The sequence below is a fragment of the Lissotriton vulgaris genome, chromosome 3_1 (genome assembly GCF_964263255.1).
Source record: "Lissotriton vulgaris chromosome 3_1, aLisVul1.2, whole genome shotgun sequence".
Taxonomy (NCBI): domain Eukaryota; kingdom Metazoa; phylum Chordata; class Amphibia; order Caudata; family Salamandridae; genus Lissotriton; species Lissotriton vulgaris.
The window spans coordinates 507,776,925-507,791,319 of NC_141689.1; the positions used below are offsets into that span (position 1 = coordinate 507,776,925).

At 46.6% G+C, this 14,395-nt stretch overlaps 1 protein-coding gene across 1 annotated transcript in view; it reads right to left on the reverse strand.

Moving 5' to 3' along the window:
- PDE8B (phosphodiesterase 8B) overlaps positions 1-14,395 on the reverse strand; it is a 1,129,923-nt gene that overhangs the window by 101,520 nt on the left and 1,014,008 nt on the right. The window contains exons 16-17 of the mRNA XM_086960753.1: positions 5,724-5,769; positions 4,976-5,111 (exon numbers count right to left, since the gene is read on the reverse strand). Coding sequence (XP_086816879.1) covers positions 4,976-5,111; positions 5,724-5,769 — 182 coding nt within the window. The remainder of the gene's footprint in view (positions 1-4,975; positions 5,112-5,723; positions 5,770-14,395) is intronic.

Below are 14,395 nucleotides of genomic sequence, written 5' to 3' on the forward strand. Positions count from 1 at the left end.
GAGGATAGTAACTGGATTTGTAGCCTTCAATTTCACATTTTGCTTCTTTATTTATATACAATTTATTAATCTGTTAATATTACTTAATTTTCAAAGCAGTAGACCCCTCTCATTAGGATTAGCAGAACCCAGGGTTCCCCCGGGCCACAGGCAAAGAACAGCTGATGCAGGGTTTCTGAATAAGAGCCAGCATTAGAATCATGACAGTCCAGAGACTCCCAACAGAGCAGGAGGACTGTCAGTTTTGGTGGCCAGGGTGCTCAGTCGCATTTGCGTTGGAATATCCTGTCTGCCAAACACTAACTCAGCCACAAAGAGCCTGATTTAGATGTCGGCGGATGAGTTACTCCGTCACAGCCGTGACAGATATCCCGTCTGGCGAAATATAAATCCCATAGGTTATAAGGGTATTCATATTTCAGCGGATGGGATATCTGTCAATGTTGTGACGGAGTAACCCTTCCGCTGAGACTAAATCAGGCCCGAAGTCATTAGAGCTTGAGCTCTAATCATAATACAGAATTGCGTTTACTTGTCTGGTTTCTATAAAACTGACCCAGAGAGCAAAGACAAGCTCAGAGGAGTTTTCCCAGCCTAATCTATTCCCATGCAACGGACTTTGATTAATTGTTCATCTCTTCACCTGAGCAGACACAATAACAACTGTTTTGCAAAAAAATAAATACCCCTTGTTTATGATGTCATCAATAGCCCTAATGAGGTTTTAAATATGTGTATATTATTTTGGGCCCATCAAATCCAAGTGAAGTCTTTGAAATTGTGCAGGCTAAAGTCCTTGGATGGGAATAGTAGAGCTGCATGGAGTGTAGACACCCATAAAGGGTGATATATCTCATTGAGTGGCCCACTGTCAATGTATTGCCCTGTTCCTCTCCATCTACAAAGTTGTAAAAATGCTAATAGGTGACCTCTTTTACCTCTACCTCAGGGATTACTGAGGGTCTCATGGTGAGAAATAAAATGTGTTGGGGCCTTTTTAGGACTGCCTCCCAATCTTCTAGCTTCAAATACAGACCATATGTCTTGCTGAAGCAAAATCTAAACAAGCATTAGGAATGCATTAGGGCTCGGGTTTGTTTGAGTTAGAGATAATGGCATTGTAAATGCCAATGTGTTTTAGGCATGTGTTTTGGAGTGGAAACATGTGGTGTGTGTTGGAGATATGTGTGTTGGATTGGAATGTTATCAATAGTGGCATGCTGCACTTTAACGCAATATCTTTAAAAGGTAAAGTGCAGCATAGTGCGATAGGTACAATATTAATTGGTGGATGCATTATCAATTGGTGTGTGCATTGATGTGTGGTGGATGTGTGTGCCTGTAGGAATTGTGCAGTGATGGCTGTTGGTGTGTGTGTTTGGTGGAAGCGTGTAGTGGTGGCTTAAGGTGTGTATGACTGGTGGTAGCGTGCAGTAAGAGCTGTTAGTGAGTGTGGCTGTCAAGCATACAGAGCTGGATGGTAATGCGTGTGGTTGGTGAAATGGTGCACTGACAGCTGTTGATTATTGTGCCAATTGAAAGAGTGGCTGATGCACTGTCAGCTGTTGGTGTGTGTGTGTGTTTAGTGAAAGTTGCACTGACATTGTTTGTTGTGTGCGTGAGTGTTTAGCGGCACTGATGCATGGTCATGTTTGTTTTTGGTGAAAGCGTACATTGATGGTTGTTGGTGTTTGTGCCTGGTGAAAGCATTCATTGATGGCTGGGGGCGTGTTGTTGTGTGTGTTGTTTTCTGTGTAGTGGTGAGTGTGTGGTGGTGAGTCTGTGGGGGTGAGCCTAGGGGGGTGAGTGTGTGGTGGTGAGTGTGTTGTGGTGAGTGGTGACGAGTGTGTGGTGTTGAGAGAGTGAGGTGTGTGGTTTGTGTGTGTGTTATGTGTGTGTGGTGTATGTGTGTATGGTGTGAGTGTGTGTGGTATGTGTGTGTGGTGTATGTGGTGTTTTCTGCACACTCACACAATGCCCCTACACATTCACACACTGCACACCCGCACACTCCCAATGTCACCCTGCATAGTCACACACTGTTTATCCTGCACACTCATTCTGCACACTAACACAATGTGTACCTTGCACCCTTACACACTGTCTCTGCAGTCACTCTGCACTCACTGTCACTTTACACTAACTCTGCACCCAGTCACTCTGAATCTGCACTCTGAATCTGCACTCTGCACTCACACTCTGCACTCTGAATCTGCACTCTGCACTCACAAATGCACTCTTCACTCACACTTTGCACTCTGAATCTGCACTCTGCACTCACACTCTGCACTCTGAATCTGCACTCTGCACTCACACTCTGCACTCTGAACTCACAAACAGCACTCACAATGTGCACTCTGAACTCACAATCTGCACTCTGCACTCACAATCTGCACTCTGCACTCACAATCTGCACTCTGCACTACCAATCTGCACTGCCAATCTGCACTCTGCACTGCCAATCTGCACTCACAATCTGCACTCTGCATTACCAATCTGCACTCACAATCTGAATCTGCACTCTGAACTCTGCACTCTGAATCTGCACTCTGCACTCTGAACCTGCACTCTGCACTCTGCACTCTGAATCTGCACTCTGAATCTGCACTCTGAATCTGCACTCTGAATCTGCACTCTGAATCTGCACTCTGAATCTGCACTCTGCACTCTGAATCTGCACTCTGAATCTGCACTCTGCACTCACAATCTGCACTCTGCACTCTGAATCTGCACTCTGAATCTGCACTCTGCACTCACAATCTGCACAATGCACTCTGAATCTGCACTCTGAATCTGCACTCTGCACTCTGAATCTGCACTCTGCACTCTCAATCTGCACTCTGCACTCTCAAACTGCACTCTGCACTCTCAAACTGCACTCTGCACTACCAATCTGCACTCTGCACTACCAATCTGCACTCTGCACTACCAATCTGCACTCTGCACTCTGAATCTGCACTCTGCACTCTGAATCTGCACTCTGCACTCTGAATCTGCACTCTGAATCTGCACTCTGCACTCACAATCTGCACTCTGAATCTGCACTCTGAATCTGCACTCTGCACTCTGAATCTGCACTCTGAATCTGCACTCTGCACTCACAATCTGCACTCTGCACTCTGAATCTGCACTCTGAATCTGCACTCTGCACTCACAATCTGCACAATGCACTCTGAATCTGCACTCTGAATCTGCACTCTGCACTCTGAAACTGCACTCTGAATCTGCACTCTGCACTCTGAATCTGCACTCTGAATCTGCACTCTGCACTCTGAATCTGCACTCTGCACTCTGAATCTGCACTCTGAATCTGCACTCTGCACTCACAATCTGCACAATGCACTCTGAATCTGCACTCTGAATCTGCACTCTGCACTCTGAAACTGCACTCTGAATCTGCACTCTGCATTCTCAATCTGCACTTTGAATCTTCAATCTGCACTCTGCACTCTCAAACTGCACTCTGCACTCTCAAACTGCACTCTGCACTACCAATCTGCACTCTGAATCTGCACTCTGAACTCACAAACAGCACTCACAATCTGCACTCTGCACTCACAATCCAAGGTTTACTTCCGAAATAGACTTGAATGGGGCCCTTTTATTCACTAATGCAAAGGAGTGTGGACCCTTTTATGCTTCAGTAAGGAAAGTGCACTGAGAAGCGAGCATCATTGGCCGTCTCTCTCTCCAAAATACATCATCATATTTCATAGATTGTTTAAAATTGTATATTTTTGGGTGGGAGTTGGTGGGGTAAGGTTGGACCCAGTGACCATCCCCTTGAGTTTTGGCAGCACAACAGTGCGTTTCATTTGATGTTAACATCTACCCTTAAAAATCCTGTACTTGCCAATTGATGTTGAACATCAGTGGCATTCAGTCGAATTTAAATAGGTTTCTTTTTTTTTAAAGGCTGGTCTTGATTGCTGTCAAATAAGGTGTATATTGGTGAAAGCAGTAAACAGTGCTGCAGCTACAGCGCAAAATGTTTTCATTGGTGGTAATATTTGGACGGACTTTAAAATTATTGTGGTGGATGCTGTTAATAATGTGCTAGAGTAACCTTTTAAATATGAAGACAGCGTGTTTGCAAATGAAATGGTAGCCTAGGTACAATAATTGTATGATTTCGATGAATACAGGTTTGTGTAATGAGCACTGCAAATAGACAAATCATACTAAAAGGTTAAAAGAAAGATGGCTTTCCCAATGGCACAAAAGCGCGAAAAGCCTGGCACCTGCCTTCAATTACCAGCACCTCTGACAGCTCGTATTTGAGAATTTATGGCATTCTCCTGGCCGGGGAGACAGCATGCGCGCACTTACAGCTCAAGAAAACTACAGAGTCGTGAATGCGTGAACGGACCTTGACATCTGGTAATTGGGAATTTATGCATTCTCATGCGCGTTCTAGCACGGAATATGCAGGAAGTACAGAGAGCAAAATTCCTAGGGCCTATTGCGTGAAGCCTTACAAAAACACAGCCGTGAGAGGACCAATTGCCATGCAGATGGCACAGAACACCACGAAAAATCTCGCGCACTGAGGAATTTTGTATCCACTATTCTGAGCCCCCTAACAATACGGCTCGGAGCTCCGCCCCACTGCTGACGCAGTGGTGACGTAGGCCGAGCCCTAAAAAGGGCGATGGAATACACAATACTCCAGGAATGTACCTCTTGTCCCTTTTAAGCTCAAGTTGAAGCATTGGAGCGTCTGAAGGTAACCTAATACCATGACGCACAACTGTCTTGAGCATCAAGTGCCAAAATCGAATGGTAATTAGGAATGTACCACCAAATATATGCAACAATGAGGACTTTCCCTGTTAAAATAAACATTATAAATAGGTTACACCAGCAAGTACAGATTTCATCTCTGGCATTCCATATTTGTAGATGGTTGGCAGCAAACAATTCACATAATTACAGTATTTCACACAGCAGCATTAGTATGCAGACAGGTACATACCTTTTATGTGTAACAGATTCTAATTCAAAAATATTAAAATCCCAGCTCTCTTCATTATCAAGCAACAGTGCAATACGTGGAGGAACGTCATTGACAGTGACCGGGGCTGGTAGATGACTATGGCTGTGATTCATATCTGTTAAGAGAAGACATTCAGATGTACAATCATTATTTTTCATGTCTTTTGCTTTGTGATTTTGACATGCATTAATAGTATACTGTCCTATAATGAGGGTAGTTTGGACAAGTCAAACTTGTTTTCAGTCGTTAATTTGTAAATAAAATAAGTGCCGGGTCTCTCGTTAGGAGGCAGCTTGCACCAGCCCATTTCTCTTGCTAGCACCGCCTAAAACAGAACCAACTACTAACCATGAAAGTGGTGAGAGGATGTAGAGTAATGCCGACTTCAGAGCCCGGGAGCCTAGTTTTAGTTTCGGGGTCAGCTCAACATCCTGTGATTCTGGGCAATTCACTTAATCTCCCTGTGCATACCATAAATGAATGTGTCCTTAACTGGTGCTCATGAAAAGCACCAGTGTTGATGATTAAGTGCTGGAGCTAAATACTGGAAGCCACTGGTTCAAATTAAGCACTGCCTGTTTTGCCTTCAATTAAGATTTATTTAATCGATGCTGATGTCCAGGAACCTGAGACGCAGTAACAAACATTTGCACCATGCCCTGAATAGAACTGTCTGCTGCCCCGTCAATGTACTGAAATGGTGCAACAGATAAACGCAACTACTTACTTTTAGAAAAGACATACTCGTTTCCTGAAAGTCTTCTCAAGCCATCCTGAAACAGAGACATGCACAGTTAATTGAAATGAACGCAGTGCCACAATATTATGCATGCTTCTTCTTAAAGCTTAATGATAAATTCTCACTTGTCTTCACATCATCAACATTTCACCCAGAGCTTATAATCATCCCTTCTACGTATTCTCGTGGACTTTGTAGTTTTCCCCTCACAGCTCATATCACCATGGGTTAGTGAAGTGGTTATTAACCGTGGAACCTTTACCTACTGCAAGCAAGTAGTGTGAGATTATTAAACAGAGCAGTGCCTACTTTACCTGGTGTCAGTGCTTAAATGGGCTGGTCCTCATGGTACTAAGTGGTGGCCTGTCTAAAATGTCCCTGTTTGAGAACCGGAACTTCTAAATGGCCAAGGAGAGTACTGGGTGCAGCCATACTCATGTTATGTATTTGTAGGATACTGGGACAAGTGCTGCTCTGCTGCTGTTGAGGCTACCACCAGAGCGTATACCATTGACAGGCAATCCAAGATGGCGTCCGGTATCTATAAACTAAACCTACTGCGATTTTCTGTGTTCATAGCTTCTTCTCTCACTCTTCTGCTGTGCCACCAGCTAGAGTGGAGTGAAAATGCTCTGCAATAGCATGAATATAAGGCCAAATACAGCCCTGTATTAGTTTCTTAACATGGATAAGCGCGCTAAATACTAGTCAGGAGGAGCTTCAGAACCCTTAAAGTGAAAGCCATGTCTCGTAGAAGTCTCAGGGTCAGCATTTGTTTTCTTTAGTTTTGTGCAGCCAGCAGGTAACTCTACCCAGCTGTTTCAAAATCGCAAATGAGTGGAATTTGAGAGAAGGGTAGATGTTGGTCACTCCTTAAAGTCCTGTGATGGGAGCGAAGCGAAAGGAGTCCGTCAACTACCCTTTCATTTTGAAAGCGGCAAAAATGGATTACACTAACAGCACTGATGAGCTCATGGCCACACTTAATCTCAGAAACTCCAGCTAGTGGTGCCAGTGGTGCTAAACCAAGGGGTGTGGCAGATGCTACACCACATAAAAAACCTGAAAGAGATTTAGATGGAGAATGAACAATAAAAGGGTCCTTAAAGTGTTTTTTTTCTGGCACTATTTTCTGTGTTGTTAAAGCTAGACTGACACATGTAACACACTAGTGCTAATTATTTTAAAACTGAGACCACATTTTATTTTCCTTTGTGTTACTGCAAAGGTAGGGAATTTTCTAATTTTCAAAGTCACTTGGATTCATATTGGACAAACACCTCACCAGCAATGCAAAGAACACATTTTCAAGCAGCGGCGGCTTCTCCACTAAGGCAGAGGAGCGTCGTCCTACTGCTTGTTGAGTAGTGGAAAATAAAGAGATAATAACAAGAAGTTCTTATCATTTTATTTTTCTTTGCGACTCCAGCTGGGCTCCCCACCATCGGAGGGAGAAAGAGTGGTTTGCATTCCCTCCCTAAGTGCGCATGACGGCTTGTCCAGCCCTCTAGGGCCAGCCAAACCATCATGCGCACTTACCATGTTATCCACTGGGTTGTGTTGCACAGCCCAGTGTAGAACATGCCTAGGCTCCCAGGCACTGGCTGAGCCGCCAAACAGGCTGCTCAGACCAATCACAACACTGCTCATGCAGTGTCGTGATTGGCCGAGAGAGTACAGGAGCCTGGGTGCTTCCAGTGCAGCAGAGAAGAAGATGGAGGAGAGACGTGCAGCTGCGGCTGAGAAGAAGAAGGTATGGGCATATTCTCAAGAACGTGTGATAACCATTGCAAAAGTAACTTAACGCAACTTCCAACATCGCAGTAAAATTATGGCGTGTTAACCAAGCATTCTCAACACGGCGGTACCATGCGATTGTCTCCAGATAACGCATCAACTAACCACAATACAATCAACGCTAAGCCACAAAAATGCAAAACGCGAATGCAAAAAAAGCTGCGATGAGGCCAATTGCAATACTAAAATCAGCAAAAACCAGCTACAGGCTTGCAATTCACATGCGTCATGCGGGAAAAATCACCATAAAAGTAGAAAAAAACGGACAAACAAATGCCAAACAAAAGCAAAGCACAATGGATGTTTCCGGAGGAAGTACGGAGGAGAACCAGAACCCCACAAGCCCCCCCCGGAGGACCTCCCTGGGAAATCAATCTGGGGCCAGGGAAGGCCAAGGAGAAGAAGAAGAGGAAGACATGGTTCAGTCTGCTGGAAAACAGGATCCTGACAACATAGGTGGCCGAACACCATCAACTGGTCGTCATCTCCACTGTGTCACTGGCAACCAAAAATGGACTATGGCAGTCCAACGTGGACAAGGTGAATGCAGTGGAAGTGCTGAAGAGGACAATGAAAAAGGGCAAGAGGCGCTGGAATGACGTCAAGTGCAAAACCAAGCTGAAACTCGCCCACAACCGGAAGGCAGCAATTCAGGCTGGAGCTTGGAGTCCTGCGCCATAGGAGGAGCTGGACTAAATGGAGGAAATGGTGTCCACAGTCATCAGTGGGGAGACGCTGACTGGAGTCGAGGGACCGGACACTGCTCAACATGACCAGACACAACAGCAACAGGGTGAGTAACGACCAAGAACTGGGAGAGATGGCCACAATGGCACACATGCACAATTGAGCTGAGCACATCTGTGAACACACCATGCTGCAGACCTCCAACTCCCACCAAGAGATAAATGTACCCAAGTAAGCAACATCTCAGTACTGTATAAGCCCAGAAGGCAAAGGCACATCGCAGAAAAGGGATAAGGGGCAACAAAACAGAGCAGCAGGGGCCACACACCCGAAATGCAGCACACACACATAACATACGGAGCACAGCATCAATGACAACAATGTGGCACAAACCGCAACATGTCCACAATATAACACAGGCCACAACTGGTGCCGACTGGGTGTAGACACTGGCCAATCACAAGTGGCATTTCAGGGAAATGTGAGATGACAATCTACAAGTACAAAAACACACACGTCTGTTGTCAAAATGTCCACTGTCCCCCATCAAATAGGCAGCTCCTCCTAAACAGCCTTGATGTACACAGTCATGCAGTCTGTATGTAAACATGTACAATGTGACAACACACATGTGAACACATTGTTAAACTGCATTTCCCCTTCACATTGCAGAGGGACAATCAACACTTCCTACAGAGCAGCCCAAACCTCTCTTCTCTGATGACGTAGAGGACCATCACAGCTTCGACTCCGACGCCCTACAAGAGCTTGTGGAGAGCCTCCTCAGCTCACTTCCAGGAGCAGGGCAGCCCAGCTGCTACGAGGAGACCCCACCCCCTGCACAGACCACACAGCAGGCAGCACCCACCACCACGGCTGCCTCCCAGGACCCCCACAAATAACACATGGCCTTCCAACGCCATGTGTTGGGATGCCAGGAGCAGCTGGATAAACAGGTGCGGGTGGGCTTCGACGCATGGCAGACAAACTAGATGCCAAATGTGGGTGCTAAGTCCCATCATAGACCACTCACAGTCCCTAACGGACACCCACAGTTTGCTCCATGCTCTCCAATGAACCATGGCTGACATCACCAGAGTCCTGACTCAGAGACAAGAATGACTGACTAGTCAGAGTGGCTCCATCGAGCTGGCCCGGGAGGTGGGAAACATGCTCATGCGCCAATGCGGAAACAGCGCTGCCACGGCTGCACACCAGTGAGTGGTAGCTGGGTTCCTCAATGACCTCAAAACCATCCTCATGGCATTGCTGCCGGAAGGCCTGGCGCTGATGCATGCTGCTGTTACCACTACATCCACATCTAAGCCCCCTGAAGTGTCAGTGCCACACAGAGTGACAGACATTCCACCTCTGGCCCCTGAGGTATCACTGTCACACATTGCTGGAGAAAGGCAAGCATCACCTACACATGAGGCACATGGAACAACAGAGGATGAAGAGGCAGATGAAAGTGCCAACATGGTAAGAAGTATGCAGTTGCATTCATCTCCGCCATATGGCTGGTTTCGGCTTAGTTCTGCCCTCTGCATCATCACCTTCCACTGTCCCCCGATACACTCTGCGACACTCACCTTGGATCTCGCAATGAAGTGCCATATTCTGTTTGATCGCCAATGACACAGCAATCAGACTGCGCACTGAACTGTTACTCTTCCTTTGGACTTGTCATTCCCTGAAGGACTCTGGCAGGCCCTCCATGGGCCAACATTGTAAAGTGGGGTGTGCCTGGCCCTATAGTGCCCCAGATGCAACACTCCCTTGAATGTGCAATAAACATTCCAACTCACACAGATGTGTTGTGTCTTTGGCTTTTCATGTGTGGTAGTATTGATGAATGTAGGATCAGTGAATTCCCCCTACATCCATGTGGCTCATGTCGTTGGACTTGGGTCACAGGGTGACCCATTGCCGAATGTTGTCCGGGTGGTGCAGACGCAACAACAGCGACACACGCATTTGTTACGTCTTTGTCCAGCCCCGTACGGAACCACGCCCAGAGCCTTGGGGTCATTGTTCAAAGCCTTACGCTGGACTGGCATGCGCCAGGCCAGCCCACCATGCTTACGCTCCAGGTGGGTACAACAATGCCACATGTGCCAGGACTACCCTGTAGTGAGCTGCTGCTCACAGGTCTAGTTGTCAGCATGCCACTGCCACTCCCTCACGACTGGTTTACACCCACACTACACCCATCCAGCACACGCGTCACAGCACATGTGACCCTGCCGATAAAAATGGCCGGGCGCACGTGCACAACGCCATTTTCAACCTCTCTCGAGGGCCTGCGACATCACATTCCGCAGGCCCGGAGGTGACATGATGGCGTCCACACCACGAAACCCAATCATAGAGGGTCCATGACTAGAGGGGCACAGACTTGGTAGCACCGGATACAATGCAGCCGGCACAGGCATACCGCCACGGGACGGTGACTTTCGGTGCACCAAGGTAGGGGCACCTTAAGTGCTGAGTGGGTATGCAGCCTGCGATGAAACCCCGTCCTGGCGGTCCGGACGGCTCAGGTTTTGTGTGCCCTGCTGGACAGCAGTGTAGGCCTGAGCCGGCGGGCAGCGCGGGCCTACCAACACATGACGTCGCCTCCTGGATCACAGAGTTAGTGGCACCTATGAGGCTGAGTGGGTGTGCAGCCTACGATGATGCCGGGTGTACTGGTATGTCCACTTCCATGGAGAAATCAAGACCCAGCACCAAATGTGAGACCTGGGGGCCCGGGGAGCGTAGCTGCTTGATGTGGAGGGTGCCATGTCCGCGGGCCCCGGGCATGGGGCTTGCTTTGGCACATGGTGGGCCCTCATTGCTACACACTGGTGGTGGAAGGTGAGCAGTGAGGCCTGGGTGCGCAGGGGCGGGCATGCCCCGCTAGGCGGCAGGGGTAGGGTACAGCTGCCTGGGTGTGCAGGGGCGGACAGGCGATGATGTTGCATGCAATTCTATGCACTTTGCCATTCATGTATCTGAATTCTGTTTCAGATGACGGGTCTGTCTCAGACGTGGGACCTGGTGAACTGCACTGCATACTGGCATGTGGTTGAAGAGACACCGGTGGCAGCAGGTGAGCACTGTGGCCTGGGTGCGCAGTGTCGGAACTCTCTCTCCCTGTCCCTCTCTTCTTTTCTCTGTGTCTCTCTCCCCCTCTCTGTCCGTCTATCTCTCTCTCCCCATCTTTGTCTGTCTATTTCTCTCTCCCCCTCTCTGTCCATCTATCTCTCTTTCCCCCTCTCTGTCCGTCTATCTCTCTCTCCCTCTCTCTCCCTCTCTCTCTCTCTCTCTCTCTCTCCTTCGCTCTCTCTCTGTCCCTTGATGTGTGCAGGACACACCGTCTCATCATGATTTTTGTCTTGCAGGCTGTGACCTACGGAGTGTCCCTTGGGGTGCCGCCATGTATCTTCATTTCTGTTCTGTGTTTTAATACATTTTTATTTGTTGCTTCGAAGGGGAATGTGTGATGCTCATTTTTGTGTCGACACATGCATGTAACCAGATGTGATTGAGAGACATCAGGCAGAATGTTTGGTACATGATTCTGTGTAGTCGATGTGGCATGTCTTTGTCTGGGAGCCAGGGGAGGGGGGTCCTAGGGGTGGTTGTGGTGGGTGTTGTGGCCCTCCTGGGTGTTCAGGCTGCATGATGGGTTGCTCCATGGCATCTGTTGTTCTCCAGGTGTGCCTCTGGGCTGGGCTCCCATTTGTGGTGCAGGCTGTGATCCAACTTTACATCAGGTCAGAGCAGGTGTTTCCTGCTGCTAACACGCCTTATTGCATGTTTTGGGATCTTATCACTGATCTGGCTGGTCATTGAGAATGTTGCGGAGTGGTGTTGTCGCAACTTTTTGCGTGGGAATGCCTACTCTGCATCTCATTAGCAATAGTTGCAGGGGTCATCTGTGGCGATGTTTTTTGCGGCTGCTATTGCACGTAAACTGGTGATATGGGCTGTTAACACCAGCTTGTGAATGGGGCGATACATTTTTCGTGACTTTGGATGCAATAAAGTGCTGTTAACTTGGCAATAGCTCCTTGAGAATATGCCCCTATATTTATTTTAATTTTTTGTATCCCTCCTACCCCCACCTCCCCCGTTCCGAGGCAGCTGCCACTGTTTTCAAGATAAGAGAAAGGGCCTAGCATTGGCTCTCTCAGCTAAAGTAAGTGAAATTATTTCTCCCAGAATGTGACTTCTGTACTGTTGTTCAAGCCCTACTACTATCGCACATGAATGTTGACAATGCCCAGCTCCCTGGCCTCCAAGACTTTATACAGAAGTACATTGACCCTACACTTAAGGGCATCTGAAATGCCACAGCATGACTCATCCAAGGCCAAAATAAATATCACCAAATAAAACCTCTGTGACTCCCCTTGCCAGTCGGCATTAACTACAAAACTAAGTGCATCCTTTTCAAAGCTGTCATGACCAGTGCTGCCACCTATCTGTCTGGCAAGCCCACCACCTCTGGATGCTCTCAGCTCACCAGCAGCCAGGATATATTAGATGAGAAACAAAGACGGGTAAAAAATGTTTTTTTTAAATAAATAGGCCCTCTACGTCTGAGCATCCAGGATCTGGAATAACATCCCAGTATCCATCAGGACGGCCCTCACCTTGCTCCAATTTAGGAAACAGCAGACGACACACCTCCTCAAAGAGCATTACATCACAATGCAGCAAATGTGCCCAGAACCCAGCTACCTGTCCAATCATTCATTGACTGCATATTTGCCTTTAACGTTTGGTTAGGTTCACGCTGTACAGATCTCACATACACACATACATACATTTCAATTATTTTCCTAGCATGTATTTAGCAATGCAGATCCCATTCCGGAATATTAGAGGAATCCCATCACCAGATTTATCTGTGCCAATTAAGCATTTTAATAATGCATCCATCAGGGTTCATTTTTATTACCTTCATACCTGTGTACGTCAGAACCAATCACTCTGACTCCAAACTCTATGAATGCAGAGTTAACCATGGGCCTTTGTATGAAGGCGCCCACTGTGGGGGACACAAATCTGCTATCCACATGTCTTTTCGGGCTCCCTCTTTATTTATTTATTTTATTTTATTTTGAAGGTTTTATATAGCGCGGACAAGACCCTTGCGGGTATCAGAGAGCTTTACAAGCAGATATAGCAAATACAACTCAAATTACAGACAGAAACGAAAAATAGTTATGATCCAGGTACATCATACAAAGAATGACAGCATGTAAACATAGTTCATGTGAACTTGGACAGGAGAACAGCTTTCACTTCTTTTTTTAACGTTAGAGCGGAGGGATTCCATCTGGTTTCAGGGGGTAGTGCATTCCAAATACTTGGGGCAATCCCAGAGAAGGTCAGATTGTATGATTTCTTCTTAGAAAATCGTTGTGGTTTTAGTAGAAATGTATTAGTGCTTCTGGAGTATCTATTGCCACAAGATAGTGCCAGTTTCTGTGCCAGGTAGCTCGGAGAATTGAGGTGAATAGCATGGTGTGTCATGCATGCGATTTTCAGTTGAACTCTAGATTCAAAAGGTAACCAATTGAGGGCTCTTACGTCTGGGGAGATGTGGCAGTTTCTTTTGCAGCCTTTGACTTCAACTTGCTTTTTCATCATCCCAAAAGGCCTTCACAAACTTAGGAATCGCAAAATTTGCAATTCCCTATTTTGCGAATGCATTTAAGGAATCAAAATTTTTGAATACTGAAATGAAATGCAGGAAGCAGAAAATATTTGCGACCGGGCTTGAGGAATTGCAAATTAGGTGGTAATATGCAAATTCCATGAAAAATGCACTTTTCTGCATTTTTCAAGGAGCCATATGGTGTACATCCATGCCTTTAGAGCATGTATGTGCGCCACATGTGCACACATGCATATTTCAGGGGTGCAACAGGGTGTCCATTTGGTACCCTTGAAATTGGATGCGCAATTTGCGAGTACCTATTGGGTATTCGCAAATTGCGCATGCAAAGCCATTCCTTATTTGTTGGAATCGCAAATTATTCAGAGAAACCTACATACATTGCATTTTGCCATTCTGTAATAGCGAATCAGTAAAATTCACTATTATAGAATCAAAAAAGCAATTTTTGATACATCTGCCATTTTAATCTTTATTTGTGACCTTTAGCTACACAAACCGC